The sequence below is a fragment of the Drosophila sulfurigaster genome, chromosome X, assembly GCF_023558435.1.
Source record: "Drosophila sulfurigaster albostrigata strain 15112-1811.04 chromosome X, ASM2355843v2, whole genome shotgun sequence".
Lineage (NCBI taxonomy): Eukaryota > Metazoa > Arthropoda > Insecta > Diptera > Drosophilidae > Drosophila > Drosophila sulfurigaster.
In genome coordinates, this window is record NC_084885.1 from 1,704,824 (window position 1) to 1,718,023 (window position 13,200).

The window sequence follows — 13,200 nt, forward strand, 5'->3', positions numbered from 1 at the left end:
TACATAGATGCGTCACGCCATACAACCAAAACGTCCCATTGAAAACAGTATTATTGCCGCCCCAGTCGGGTCGTGCGCTGCGATTCGAACACCGAGCCTCTTCGGCTCATTCGAAAATTCGAAGTGCTAACGCAGCGCGCAGCGTTGAGTTCAGTCGCAGATCAAATGCGGAGCGATGAGCACGGGCGCATTTCGTTGCGCTCTGCTCTCGCTTCTATGTATGCGTGTATGTATCTACATGCTCGCTTATATCAGTATGTGTATGCATGTGAAGTTTTGCAACGTGCGGTTGCCTCGCAAACAAGCAGCTACCGCACGTCAATTTTGTTTTGCCGCGACGAAAGTCTCGAAGAAGAGGACAACAACAATTGCTCGCGTTCTATATGTTCGCAGTTAAATGGCACTTGCACAAGGACCGCGTTGGCTCTGCTGGTGGTTTGCAAGCTCAACATGTTGTGTGTGGGTCAGGGTTCAACTCCCGATCGAGAACATATGCATATTTTGTTTTTTTTTTTAATGCGATTTACATTTTTTTATCCCATTTCAAGTTTACTGACAGAAGTAAAATCTAGTCGCGCATTGATTTTTGATGACTTACAATTTTGTAATTTTAAATAATAAAATAAACTCGTAATTATTTTTGCAAGCAATATTTAAAACTCAATTTAAAAAAGTTTGAGCTTTAAAATTTTGTTTTTTTACATTTTAAGATAAAAATAACATTTCAGAAAATTAGAGAAAATATAAATAATACAATTATTACTATTAAAAGTTCAATTATTTTTTAAAAGATAAATACATATTTATAATTTAGTTTTAATTTTAATTTTCACTAGAAAATTTTCTAATGAATTAAAATTAAAAATGGTAAAAATATTAAATATAAGTATTGAAAACATATATAATTAATATTTTATTGTAATTATGATTTCAATATTTTTCTGTAATTTTTTGTATTGTTAAATTGTATTATTACATGATTTACAAAAATGTATTTATTAAAACAAAAAAAAAAAATTAAACTTATAATAATAATAATTTCTCTAATTTTCTGAAATGTTATTGTTATCTTAAAATGCAAAAACAAAATTTTAAAGCTCAAACTTTTTTAAATTGAGTTTTAAATATTGCTTGCAAAAATAATTACGAGTTTATTTTATTATTTAAAATTACAAAATTGTAAGTCATCAAAAATCAATGCGCGACTAGATTTTACTTCTGTCAGTAAACTTGAAATGGGATAAAAAAATGTAAATCGCATTAAAAAAAAAAACAAAATATGCATATGTTCTCGATCGGGAGTTGAACCCTGACCCACACACAACATGTTGAGCTTGCAAACCACCAGCAGAGCCAACGCGGTCCTTGTGCAAGTGCCATTTAACTGCGAACATATAGAACGCGAGCAATTGTTGTTGTCCTCTTCTTCGAGACTTTCGTCGCGGCAAAACAAAATTGACGTGCGCTAGCTGCTTGTTTGCGAGGCAACCGCACGTTGCAAAACTTCACATGCATACACATACTGATATAAGCGAGCATGTAGATACATACACGCATACATAGAAGCGAGAGCAGAGCGCAACGAAATGCGCCCGTGCTCATCGCTCCGCATTTGATCTGCGACTGAACTCAACGCTGCGCGCTGCGTTAGCACTTCGAATTTTCGAATGAGCCGAAGAGGCTCGGTGTTCGAATCGCAGCGCACGACGCGACTGGGGCGGCAATAATACTGTTTTCAATGGGACGTTTTGGTTGTATGGCGTGACGCATCTATGTATTGTATGGTTAGTGCTATCAAGCTATCAGCAGTAGCATGTTTCTAGGCGCAACGAATCTTAGTCGTCTTGTGAGTACAAACCATAGATGGCGCTTTTAATCGTAAATGTGCTACAGTCTTGTAAAACACCATCAAGCGACAAAGCAGGAAACATAAAAAAAAAAGTTTGTCAGCAATCGATTATCAATAAAACCACTAACCATACAATACAATCACTAACCATACAATACATAGATGCGTCACGCCATACAACCAAAACGTCCCATTGAAAACAGTATTATTGCCGCCCCAGTCGCGTCGTGCGCTGCGATTCGAACACCGAGCCTCTTCGGCTCATTCGAAAATTCGAAGTGCTAACGCAGCGCGCAGCGTTGAGTTCAGTCGCAGATCAAATGCGGAGCGATGAGCACGGGCGCATTTCGTTGCGCTCTGCTCTCGCTTCTATGTATGCGTGTATGTATCTACATGCTCGCTTATATCAGTATGTGTATGCATGTGAAGTTTTGCAACGTGCGGTTGCCTCGCAAACAAGCAGCTAGCGCACGTCAATTTTGTTTTGCCGCGACGAAAGTCTCGAAGAAGAGGACAACAACAATTGCTCGCGTTCTATATGTTCGCAGTTAAATGGCACTTGCACAAGGACCGCGTTGGCTCTGCTGGTGGTTTGCAAGCTCAACATGTTGTGTGTGGGTCAGGGTTCAACTCCCGATCGAGAACATATGCATATTTTGTTTTTTTTTTTAATGCGATTTACATTTTTTTATCCCATTTCAAGTTTACTGACAGAAGTAAAATCTAGTCGCGCATTGATTTTTGATGACTTACAATTTTGTAATTTTAAATAATAAAATAAACTCGTAATTATTTTTGCAAGCAATATTTAAAACTCAATTTAAAAAAGTTTGAGCTTTAAAATTTTGTTTTTGCATTTTAAGATAACAATAACATTTCAGAAAATTAGAGAAATTATTATTATTATAAGTTTAATTTTTTTTTTGTTTTAATAAATACATTTTTGTAAATCATGTAATAATACAATTTAACAATACAAAAAATTACAGAAAAATATTGAAATCATAATTACAATAAAATATTAATTATATATGTTTTCAATACTTATATTTAATATTTTTACCATTTTTAATTTTAATTCATTAGAAAATTTTCTAGTGAAAATTAAAATTAAAACTAAATTATAAATATGTATTTATCTTTTAAAAAATAATTGAACTTTTAATAGTAATAATTGTATTATTTATATTTTCTCTAATTTTCTGAAATGTTATTTTTATCTTAAAATGTAAAAAACAAAATTTTAAAGCTCAAACTTTTTTAAATTGAGTTTTAAATATTGCTTGCAAAAATAATTACGAGTTTATTTTATTATTTAAAATTACAAAATTGTAAGTCATCAAAAATCAATGCGCGACTAGATTTTACTTCTGTCAGTAAACTTGAAATGGGATAAAAAAATGTAAATCGCATTAAAAAAAAAAACAAAATATGCATATGTTCTCGATCGGGAGTTGAACCCTGACCCACACACAACATGTTGAGCTTGCAAACCACCAGCAGAGCCAACGCGGTCCTTGTGCAAGTGCCATTTAACTGCGAACATATAGAACGCGAGCAATTGTTGTTGTCCTCTTCTTCGAGACTTTCGTCGCGGCAAAACAAAATTGACGTGCGGTAGCTGCTTGTTTGCGAGGCAACCGCACGTTGCAAAACTTCACATGCATACACATACTGATATAAGCGAGCATGTAGATACATACACGCATACATAGAAGCGAGAGCAGAGCGCAACGAAATGCGCCCGTGCTCATCGCTCCGCATTTGATCTGCGACTGAACTCAACGCTGCGCGCTGCGTTAGCACTTCGAATTTTCGAATGAGCCGAAGAGGCTCGGTGTTCGAATCGCAGCGCACGACGCGACTGGGGCGGCAATAATACTGTTTTCAATGGGACGTTTTGGTTGTATGGCGTGACGCATCTATGTATTGTATGGTTAGTGCTATCAAGCTATCAGCAGTAGCATGTTTCTAGGCGCAACGAATCTTAGTCGTCTTGTGAGTACAAACCATAGATGGCGCTTTTAATCGTAAATGTGCTACAGTCTTGTAAAACACCATCAAGCGACAAAGCAGGAAACATAAAAAAAAAAGTTTGTCAGCAATCGATTATCAATAAAACCACTAACCATACAATACAATCACTAACCATACAATACATAGATGCGTCACGCCATACAACCAAAACGTCCCATTGAAAACAGTATTATTGCCGCCCCAGTCGGGTCGTGCGCTGCGATTCGAACACCGAGCCTCTTCGGCTCATTCGAAAATTCGAAGTGCTAACGCAGCGCGCAGCGTTGAGCAGCGTTGCCAATTTAGCTATTTCCCCGTCAGATCTGACGGTTTTCAAAAGCAAAATGCGGGACAAATTGAAAACTAGCGGCTAGCGGGAATTATAGCTATTTTCAAAACAAAACTGACAGAACTTTAGTTTATTAAAAACATCTGGTAACTTTGTGTATTTTTATGTTTTACGATGCCACACTTTAAAACCTTGCAGTATTTTTGCATTGCAATGGTAAAAAACATCGATATGCCAAAAGATCTTTACATTATTATCGATTTTTATTAGTCTTATACCATCACCATCTGGGTATTTCACAATTTTCAAAACGATCGTGTGACAGTTGAAATGCCGAAAGTTTATAAGCAAAAACCGCGACATGCTTGGTTGCAAGACCTAGCATTTAAGGATTGGCTAACTTTGGATGCAGCTGATGAGCAAAAATGCTTTTGCAAATATTGCAAATCCAGCATTAATGCGAAACTTTCCGATTTGCACGCGCATGCAAAGACAAATAAGCACAAGTCTTCGTCATCTGCGTTTTCACAGACGAACAAAATAACGTTCGTTCCATCTGTCTCTCCAAAAACCTGCCGGCAAGAGGCAGCATTGTCTTTGTATGTTGCGGCACATTCATCGGTGAGCCCAATTGATCATTTGGGATTGTTGTGCGGGACAAATTTTCAGGATGGCGGTGCCATAAAGCTCCATAGAACAAAGTGCACCAGTATAATAACAAATATTTTGGCTCCAAGCTTTAAATTGTTATTAAAGGAGGACATCGGTGATGCCAAGTACAGCTTGTTGCTTGATGAGAGTACTGACATAAGTGTCTGCAAGACCCTTGGTAAGCTAAAATGCTAATCATCCTAAAACACAATTAAATATATTCTATATACATAGGTGTTGCCATAAACTATTTTAGTGCAACACGGAGCATCATGGTTTCCACATTTTTATCCCTGGTTCCGCTCGAGAAGGGCGACGCGAAAACGATTGCGAACAGCCTCTGTCAGGAACTTAACAACTTTAAATTAAACCTTGGGAATTTGATTGGAATTGGCACGGACAACGCAAGTGTTATGGTTGGTTCAAAGCAAAGTGTGTACACGGAGTTGAAAAAAAGAGTTCCTTCCCTAATTTTAATTAAGTGTGTATGCCATTCACTACAACTGGCTGTCAACAGTGCATGTAAACATTTTTTACCCGAGGCCTTAGAATATATTGTTTACGAAACCTATAATTGGTTTTCAAAAAGCGCGAAAAGGCAATCAGATTACAAAAAAATGTATCAGCTTATTAACGCTGAAGAGGTAAAACGACCTATGTGTTTGTATTGTTTGATTTTAACCTTTTTGTCTATTAACATGTGCTTGTCTGTAGTCTGTGTAATGTGGTATTGTTCTCTATGTTTGTATATTTATTTTTTTGTATATGAATAACATGCATTTTTTGCTAGGTACCTCTCAAAATTGCTCGAGTTTGCGACACAAGGTGGCTGTCGATTGAAGTTGCCGTTACACGAATTCTGAAGCAATGGATTGAGCTTAAACTTCACTTCAACATTGCTGCAACAAATGAAAAATGTTTCAAGGCACAAACGTTGCACAAACTACTAAATGACGACGTTACTTATTTGTATCTGTTGTTTTTGCAGCCAGTGCTAACTCAAATGCAGCACATTAACAAAATTTTTCAATCAAGCACTGGAGACTCAACCAAACTTTTAAATGACATTATATTTGCCATAAATTCTTTAAAAAGCAAAATCATTCCCGAAAATGTCAATATTGATATTTTAAAAAACGATTTTGAACATTTGGTAAAGCATGATTGCTATTTGGGATATGCATTCGAGACAAAGCTCAAAGAATGTAAAGAAAACATCTCAAACGATATTGAGGCAGAAATTCGTTCAAAATGCGTTAATTTTATAATAGCATTAATCAATGAGCTCAAGCAGAGGTATTCTTATAAAGTAATTGTTATATTTCTTTGTTAACTTCCAAATTCTTTTTTAGATTGCCAGACAATTTTGAAGTATTTCAACAAATTGATTTGTTTTCCATTACAAAAATTTTATGTCCAAAGAAGGCCAATATTTTGCATATCCTCGAGCACTTAAAGTTGGACTCCGATAAAATTGAGGACATTCTATTCCAATATCAGAACATCCATCTTCTAAACTGGTCAAATTTGACGGATACCATAAGTTTTTGGGCCGAAGTGTCAAACTATGTGGATGCAGCAGGTAACAAAAGGTTTTCGGCACTAGCATCATTTGCGCTAAGCCTTTTATCGATGCCATGGTCGAACGCAGAGGTGGAACGAGTGTTCAGTCAAATGAACAATGTCAAAACCAAGCTGCGAAATAGAATGGCCGTTGAAACACTAAATTCTATTTTACACATAAGGTATTTTATCTGTTCAACCCATATTTTATAATATTAATAACATTAAATCATATTTGTAGATACGGACTACGCCGGGCAAACAAGAGCTGCCATAATTATGAAGTCCCACAAGATTGCTTGAAAATGATTGGAACCAATCAAAGCTACAAAAATTCAGCAGAAGAAGAGGGCATGATTGAGGAAATTTCAGAACTTCTAAAAAATACTTAATAAATAAATAAAATTAATAATATATTGTCTTCCTAACGTAGCTTTATGTTTTGGCTATCATCCTAATTTTCTGGCGGTTTCTAGCGTTTTTCATATGTTACTTTAGCTATTTGATGAGCAGATGAATTGGCAACACTGGCGTTGAGTTCAGTCGCAGATCAAATGCGGAGCGATGAGCACGGGCGCATTTCGTTGCGCTCTGCTCTCGCTTCTATGTATGCGTGTGTGTATCTACATGCTCACCTATGTCAGTATGTGTATGCATGTGAAGTTTTGCAACGTGCAGTTGCCTCGCAAACAAGCAGCTAGCGCACGCCAATTTTGTTTTGCCACGACGAAAGTCTCGAAGATGAAGGCAACAACAATTGCTCGCGTTCTATAAGTTTGCAGTTAAATGGCACTTGCACAAGGACCGCGTTGGCTCTGCTGGTGGTGTGCAAGCTCAACATGTTGTGGGTCAGGGTTCAACTCCCGATCGAGAACATATGCATATTTTGTTTTTTTTTTTAATGCGATTTACATTTTTTTATTCCATTTCAAGTTTACTGACAGAAGTAAAATCTAATCGCGCATTGATTTTTGATGACTTACAATTTTGTAATTTTAAATAATAAAACTCAATTTAAAAAAAGTTTGAACTTTAAAATTTTGTTTTTACATTTTAAGATAACAATAACATTTCAGAAAATTAGAGAAATTATTATTATTATAAGTTTAATTTTTTTTTTGTTTTAATAAATACATTTTTGTAAATCATGTAATAATACAATTTAACAATACAAAAAATTACAGAAAAATATTGAAATCATAATTACAATAAAATATTAATTATATATGTTTTCAATACTTATATTTAATATTTTTACCATTTTTAATTTTAATTCATTAGAAAATTTTCTACCGAAAATTAAAATTAAAACTAAATTATAAATATGTATTTATCTTTTAAAAAATAATTTAACTTTTAATAGTAATAATTGTATTATTTATATTTTCTCTAATTTTCTGAAACCCACAACATGTTGAGCTTGCACACCACCAGCAGAGCCAACGCGGTCCTTGTGCAAGTGCCATTTAACTGCAAACTTATAGAACGCGAGCAATTGTTGTTGCCTTCATCTTCGAGACTTTCGTCGTGGCAAAACAAAATTGGCGTGCGCTAGCTGCTTGTTTGCGAGGCAACTGCACGTTGCAAAACTTCACATGCATACACATACTGACATAGGTGAGCATGTAGATACACACACGCATACATAGAAGCGAGAGCAGAGCGCAACGAAATGCGCCCGTGCTCATCGCTCCGCATTTGATCTGCGACTGAACTCAACGCCAGTGTTGCCAGATTCTCTGGAGTAAAAGTTGCTAGATTTAAGAAAAAAAGTTGCTAAAAATTGCTAAAAATTATAAAAAAATTGCCAACAAAAATTGCTAAATCTTTTAAATGTTCTTTTTCAAATAGTATGTACATTTTTAAATAATTTGAGAATAAAATATTGAAATTAAAAATTAAAAAATTTAAATAAACAGGATTTCATATCTTCTTTTGTTAACATTACAAAATACTTCGAATTTCGTCCAATTCTTCTGCTTCCTTACTATCCGTGTACTACTTTACTAAGTACTCGTAGGGAAGTACATAATTATGGCAACATTTGTTATGCCTATGTAGTCCAATACATATATAAATATTTTTTTTTAATTATTTTTTTTTAATTATTTTTATTTAATTTTTTTTTTCTTATATAATTAGCTTCTTTATTAAGTATCGAACCAGTACAGCAGGAAGAAAATAGTACTATAACAACACAGCTAAAAATGTATTTTTTTGAACCAAACCTCATATTAGTTTAAGGAGATTATGTGAAGTTTACGATTGGGTTATCGATTTGGCGAAACCTTGACGCTTCAATTGCCTCAACGGTTTAGCTGGTATGAGTCTCCTAGCGAGACTAGCAACCTGTCGCTATATCGGCTCGTATTTTCAATTGTTTAAACTCAAACTAACCTTACATGCAATATCGCATTTAATGTTATAATCATTATATATTATAATATAATGTTATATATTATTATAATATAATGCTCATACAGTTACGTAATTTATGTTTTGCTATATTCATTTGTGAGAATATACGCTCAACTTCAGCGTTCGACCAAGGTAGGGAAAAGATTTTGAGCGCAAAATTTGCTAAATCACTAAAAGGCTTTTGGTTCAAGTAGCTCTTATAATCGAACCGTTGAGTTAAATACAAGTTCCGATTTCATTGTGAACTATTAATCGCAATTTTTGCAGTGAATGGCAAAAAGAGAATACAAAATAAAAGGGTTTTAAGTAAAGTATAAATGAAAAATTGCTAAATTGCTAAAATAGCTAACAAAAAATAAAAAGTTGCTAGATTTGTAGCTAATAGCATTTTCAAAAAAAAAGTTGCAAATATTTTGAAAAGTTGCTAGATCTAGCAACTAAATTGCTAAACTGGCAACACTGCTCAACGCTGCGCGCTGCGTTAGCACTTCGAATTTTCGAATGAGCCGAAGAGGCTCGGTGTTCGAATCGCAGCGCACGACCCGACTGGGGCGGCAATAATACTGTTTTCAATGGGACGTTTTGGTTGTATGGCGTGACGCATCTATGTATTGTATGGTTAGTGATAAAATGGTTATTTGCTGCGCATGAGCGCAATTCCTCAAATATGCGACACCTATGAGTCGTATGTTCGGGAGCGCGCGCCATCTAGCGGCGTGTAGGGCAACTTTTCCATTGAAACTTAAAATTTTATAAACGGATGAGTAAAATAAATCAACATAATTTATTTATTCTTGAATTTATTCTCACCACAAAAGGAAAATAATTAAATTTGAAAAATAATATTAGTTCATCAATTATTTCAAGTTTGTAATTGAATTCTTCGTTAAAAATAAATCCCAACCTAAGGAAAAGTAAAGAAAGTTGTTAGTTTTATATTCTTTGTTTTTATTTGCACTCTACTTGTAACATGTTTTAGATTTGTTCATTTTAGGTTTGAATGTGTTATCTGGTCTAAATGTAATATCAATTCTATATACATATGGTTTTATGTATGTATATATGTGTGTATTTGTATAAGTATTTATGTATGTATATGTATATACAAGTCAGTTTAGCTACAGCTAATACATACTATATATATATATATATATATATATATATATATATTCTCAAGAGGCAATTCTTAACAAAATTGTGTTTGTGTTCGCTCATTACATTCATCATCATCATCGTCATCATCATAATCATCATCGACGACGCCCGAGAAATCAGTCCAAATCAATTGGCGCTTCATTTTAACTTGGTTGTTTGTCAATTGAATTTATTGTTAATTTTTAATATTTTTACTTTAGTTTTTGTACCAGCCGCAAAACATGAAAATCGAAAAGTTTTGAGTTTGAATTTTTGTTGCTCTTCGAAAAAGTAGAAAAATATTGCTCTAAAAAATACAGGGCAACTCTTGTCTTCTTATCTTTTTGTCATTTGTTCATTTATTTATATGTATTTGTATATGTTTATACTATATGTATATACTATATATAATATATGTATATAGATAGATAGATATTTCATTTAGATACTTATATTTCATAGTTGTTCGTGTGTTGTTTCATCTTGTTGTTGGTACAGGTTTAGACATAAAAACAGGCGCTAGTTGAAACCTTGGAGGGCAAACGGATACATACATATACACTTCTCATGATACATATGGTATATGGTATATGGTTATATACATAGATATATTATCATATTCTTTGAATATACATATAAGTAGATATACATATATATATTACTGCTTCGAAAGTGGGAAAATAAAATTGCCTAAAGTGTAGGTTCCCTGCACGTCGAAACGACAAATTGAATCAGACTTCAGACGTGTTGACTGTTGTTTATTGTTTCTTGTGGACATGTATTTAGATACCCTGTAACTGTTTAGGATTTTTATTTTTATGTGGTTTTTTTTTTCTTTTGCATTCTCTTCTATCATTTACTCTCTGATGTTGCCTGTCTTCCAATACGGTTTCGAAGCAACAAAAGCGAGACGGGGGGGTGGCTTCAAGCTAACACTTTAACAAAATAGTATTACTTTAACCTAACTATGTCTGCTGAAAATTGGCAACACTGCCGTCGTGCACTGTTGCCAAACTTCACGTCAAACACAAAATGCGCAAATGAAAACAATTGATTACAGGCACTTTCCGTATTTAACATACATTGCTCTTAACTTGGCGTCTTCAAATCATTTTTCAACTCATCATCGAGTTCTCTTACAAACAAATACAAATCCTTATAGAATACTCCACGATGCTTGGTGTTATCTTTTCAAAATTTGTCGCTGCCCTTGCAGAAATCAGGATACTGGAATGATTGATCTCTACATTCGAATGGGGAAAGTGCGGGGAGAGAGCTAACGAATTTTTATTCTATATGCTATAGGAAAACTCTGCAAGGACAATAATACTTCGGTGCACCGAATTTATGGAACTAAAGTTCTGCTATTGCTCCCCAACAAATAAACAATAAACATTGAATTACTCTATCTAGTTTGGAGGCAAAAATGGAAGAAACAAAAAAACAAAGTCAAGTGAAATGAAATCACATTTTGTGTGTGTATTTGGTACGCAAAAGAAATTATAATCATATATGTATATAGTATGTACGTATATATTTAATAATAATGAAGGTATGATAATTATATAAAAAAAGAATAATTATATATATGTGTGTAAACATTAACAAACTGATTTCTGATCATAGGCAATTGCTTACATATCAATAAAGCATATATATGAAATCGTACGTACTTATTAGGGATTTATTTAGGTAACATTAAGTAAAGTGATATTATGTGAGGGAACTCTGGGAACAGGGAAATGGGAGCTAGGGAACTAGGGAACCGGGATGCCAGGAACTGGGGCAGATTGCGCTTTTCAGGCTACAAAAGTCTCGCGTTTAAGCTTGTAGCTTACGTTATAACTCGTTGGATTGGCTATAACAATATACATATATATATATATATTTATATATATACATATATATTATCTATTATGTATGTTTTAGCTAATTTATAAGTATATGTATATGCATATATATATTGTATACTTGTGAATATATACAAAAATATATATACATATTTCACTTGCAGATACAATTTTCCATATAAGCTTAAAATTATGTTTGCTTAGCTAAATTTGTTGTTGTTCTTCTTGTTTTTGTTGTTAAAAAAGGCGTTCGCATCTCTATAAAGCTACAAAAACTCCTTATATATTCCATAAATATGTATGTATAATATTTAAACAATCAAAAGCAAACGTTTAACATTTAAATGTAATTTTAAATTTAAGTTTTTAACAACTGGCAATTAGTTTCTCTCTCTCTCTCTCTTTCTCTCACTGTCTGTCTCTTTCGATCTTCATCTCCACTTTTTTTAGGCTTTTTGCTTCAATGATGCGCTGCTATAATTTAATTTAATTTACTTTAATGCTTTTGTTTTTGCTAAAAAGGTACTTGAAGTGTATACACTTAGGGTTTTCTTTAATGTATATAGTATCTATATATATTTAGATATATATATGTGTGTGTGTGTAGAGGTGCAGCATAGTTCCAACAGCTTTTCCTTATGCATAGAATTTGGTTAATTTCAACTAAAGTTTTCTTGTATCTCTCATTTATTTTGTTTTGTTTGTTGTTTAATATTAATTTTTAACAAATTTGTCTGCTATTCTGCAATGTTCTTTCAATTATTTAAAAACTAAAAACAAAATTATATAGTGTTTATGTATGTGTGTGTGTGTGTTGTGCTTATTGAAAGCAAGGAAACGAACAAATTGTTAACAAGTTTTGCGAACAAGGTTTTAACTACATTTCGTAATGCTTACAAAACTAATTGTTAGTTGTTGTTTATTTTGTTTTGCTTAGGGTCTAAAAGTATCTTTGATTTATCATTTACTTGAGTGTCGCATTTTTGTGTTCCATTTTGTTAATGTTTAGTGTGTGTTTGTAGTCATAATTTTGGGTATTCGGATTGCTATGCTAAGCTTGATTGGCCTGTGTTTTGGTTGAATTAGTTAGCACTTAAGTTTAATCATATAACATATGATAATCATATCCATAATAATAATAATAATAATAATAATAATAATAATAATATTACAATAATCATAATAATAATATAATATAATATAGTAAGTATGTATATATATAACACGTAGCGATATTAAACAATTCAAATTTTTAACAGCATTTTTTTACACTGCGATTTGTGTTTCGTTTTCTCTTTTGTTTTTCTTTTTTTGCTAAGGACTCAATAATAAGGCGCTAAATGTTTGTTGTTTTGTTTTTAGTACTTAACACATATGTATGTGTTTGTGTATGTATGTGTGTGTTTGTATATAAAACTTGTTTTGCTTAC

At 33.4% G+C, this 13,200-nt stretch overlaps 1 protein-coding gene across 2 annotated transcripts; it reads left to right on the plus strand.

The window, feature by feature from the left end:
• Positions 1-5,576: 5,576 nt before the first annotated feature.
• On the plus strand, positions 5,577-6,800 carry LOC133849197 (uncharacterized). Of its 2 annotated transcripts, none has more exons than XM_062285106.1 (3): positions 5,577-6,101; positions 6,158-6,550; positions 6,654-6,800. In XM_062285106.1, the coding sequence occupies exons 1-3, from the start codon at positions 5,809-5,811 to the stop codon at positions 6,727-6,729; spliced, it is 762 nt and encodes a 253-aa protein (XP_062141090.1). In that variant the 5' UTR covers positions 5,577-5,808; the 3' UTR covers positions 6,730-6,800. The 2 variants fall into 2 exon arrangements, with proteins under 2 accessions (XP_062141090.1, XP_062141089.1); XM_062285105.1 differs by having other exon boundaries at positions 5,579-6,101; positions 6,610-6,800.
• The last annotated feature ends 6,400 nt before the right edge of the window (positions 6,801-13,200 follow it).

What these genes read in the sequence shown, in the direction of transcription:
- LOC133849197 (XM_062285105.1), top strand. Translation starts at nt 5,809, where the DNA reads ATGCAGCACATTAACAAAATTTTTCAATCAAGCACTGGAGACTCAACC. An exon ending in ATCAATGAGCTCAAGCAGAG is followed by an intron (nt 6,102 to 6,157) that starts GTATTCTTATAA and finishes ATTCTTTTTTAG; the next exon opens with ATTGCCAGACAATTTTGAAG. An exon ending in AATTCTATTTTACACATAAG is followed by an intron (nt 6,551 to 6,609) that starts GTATTTTATCTG and finishes TCATATTTGTAG; the next exon opens with ATACGGACTACGCCGGGCAA.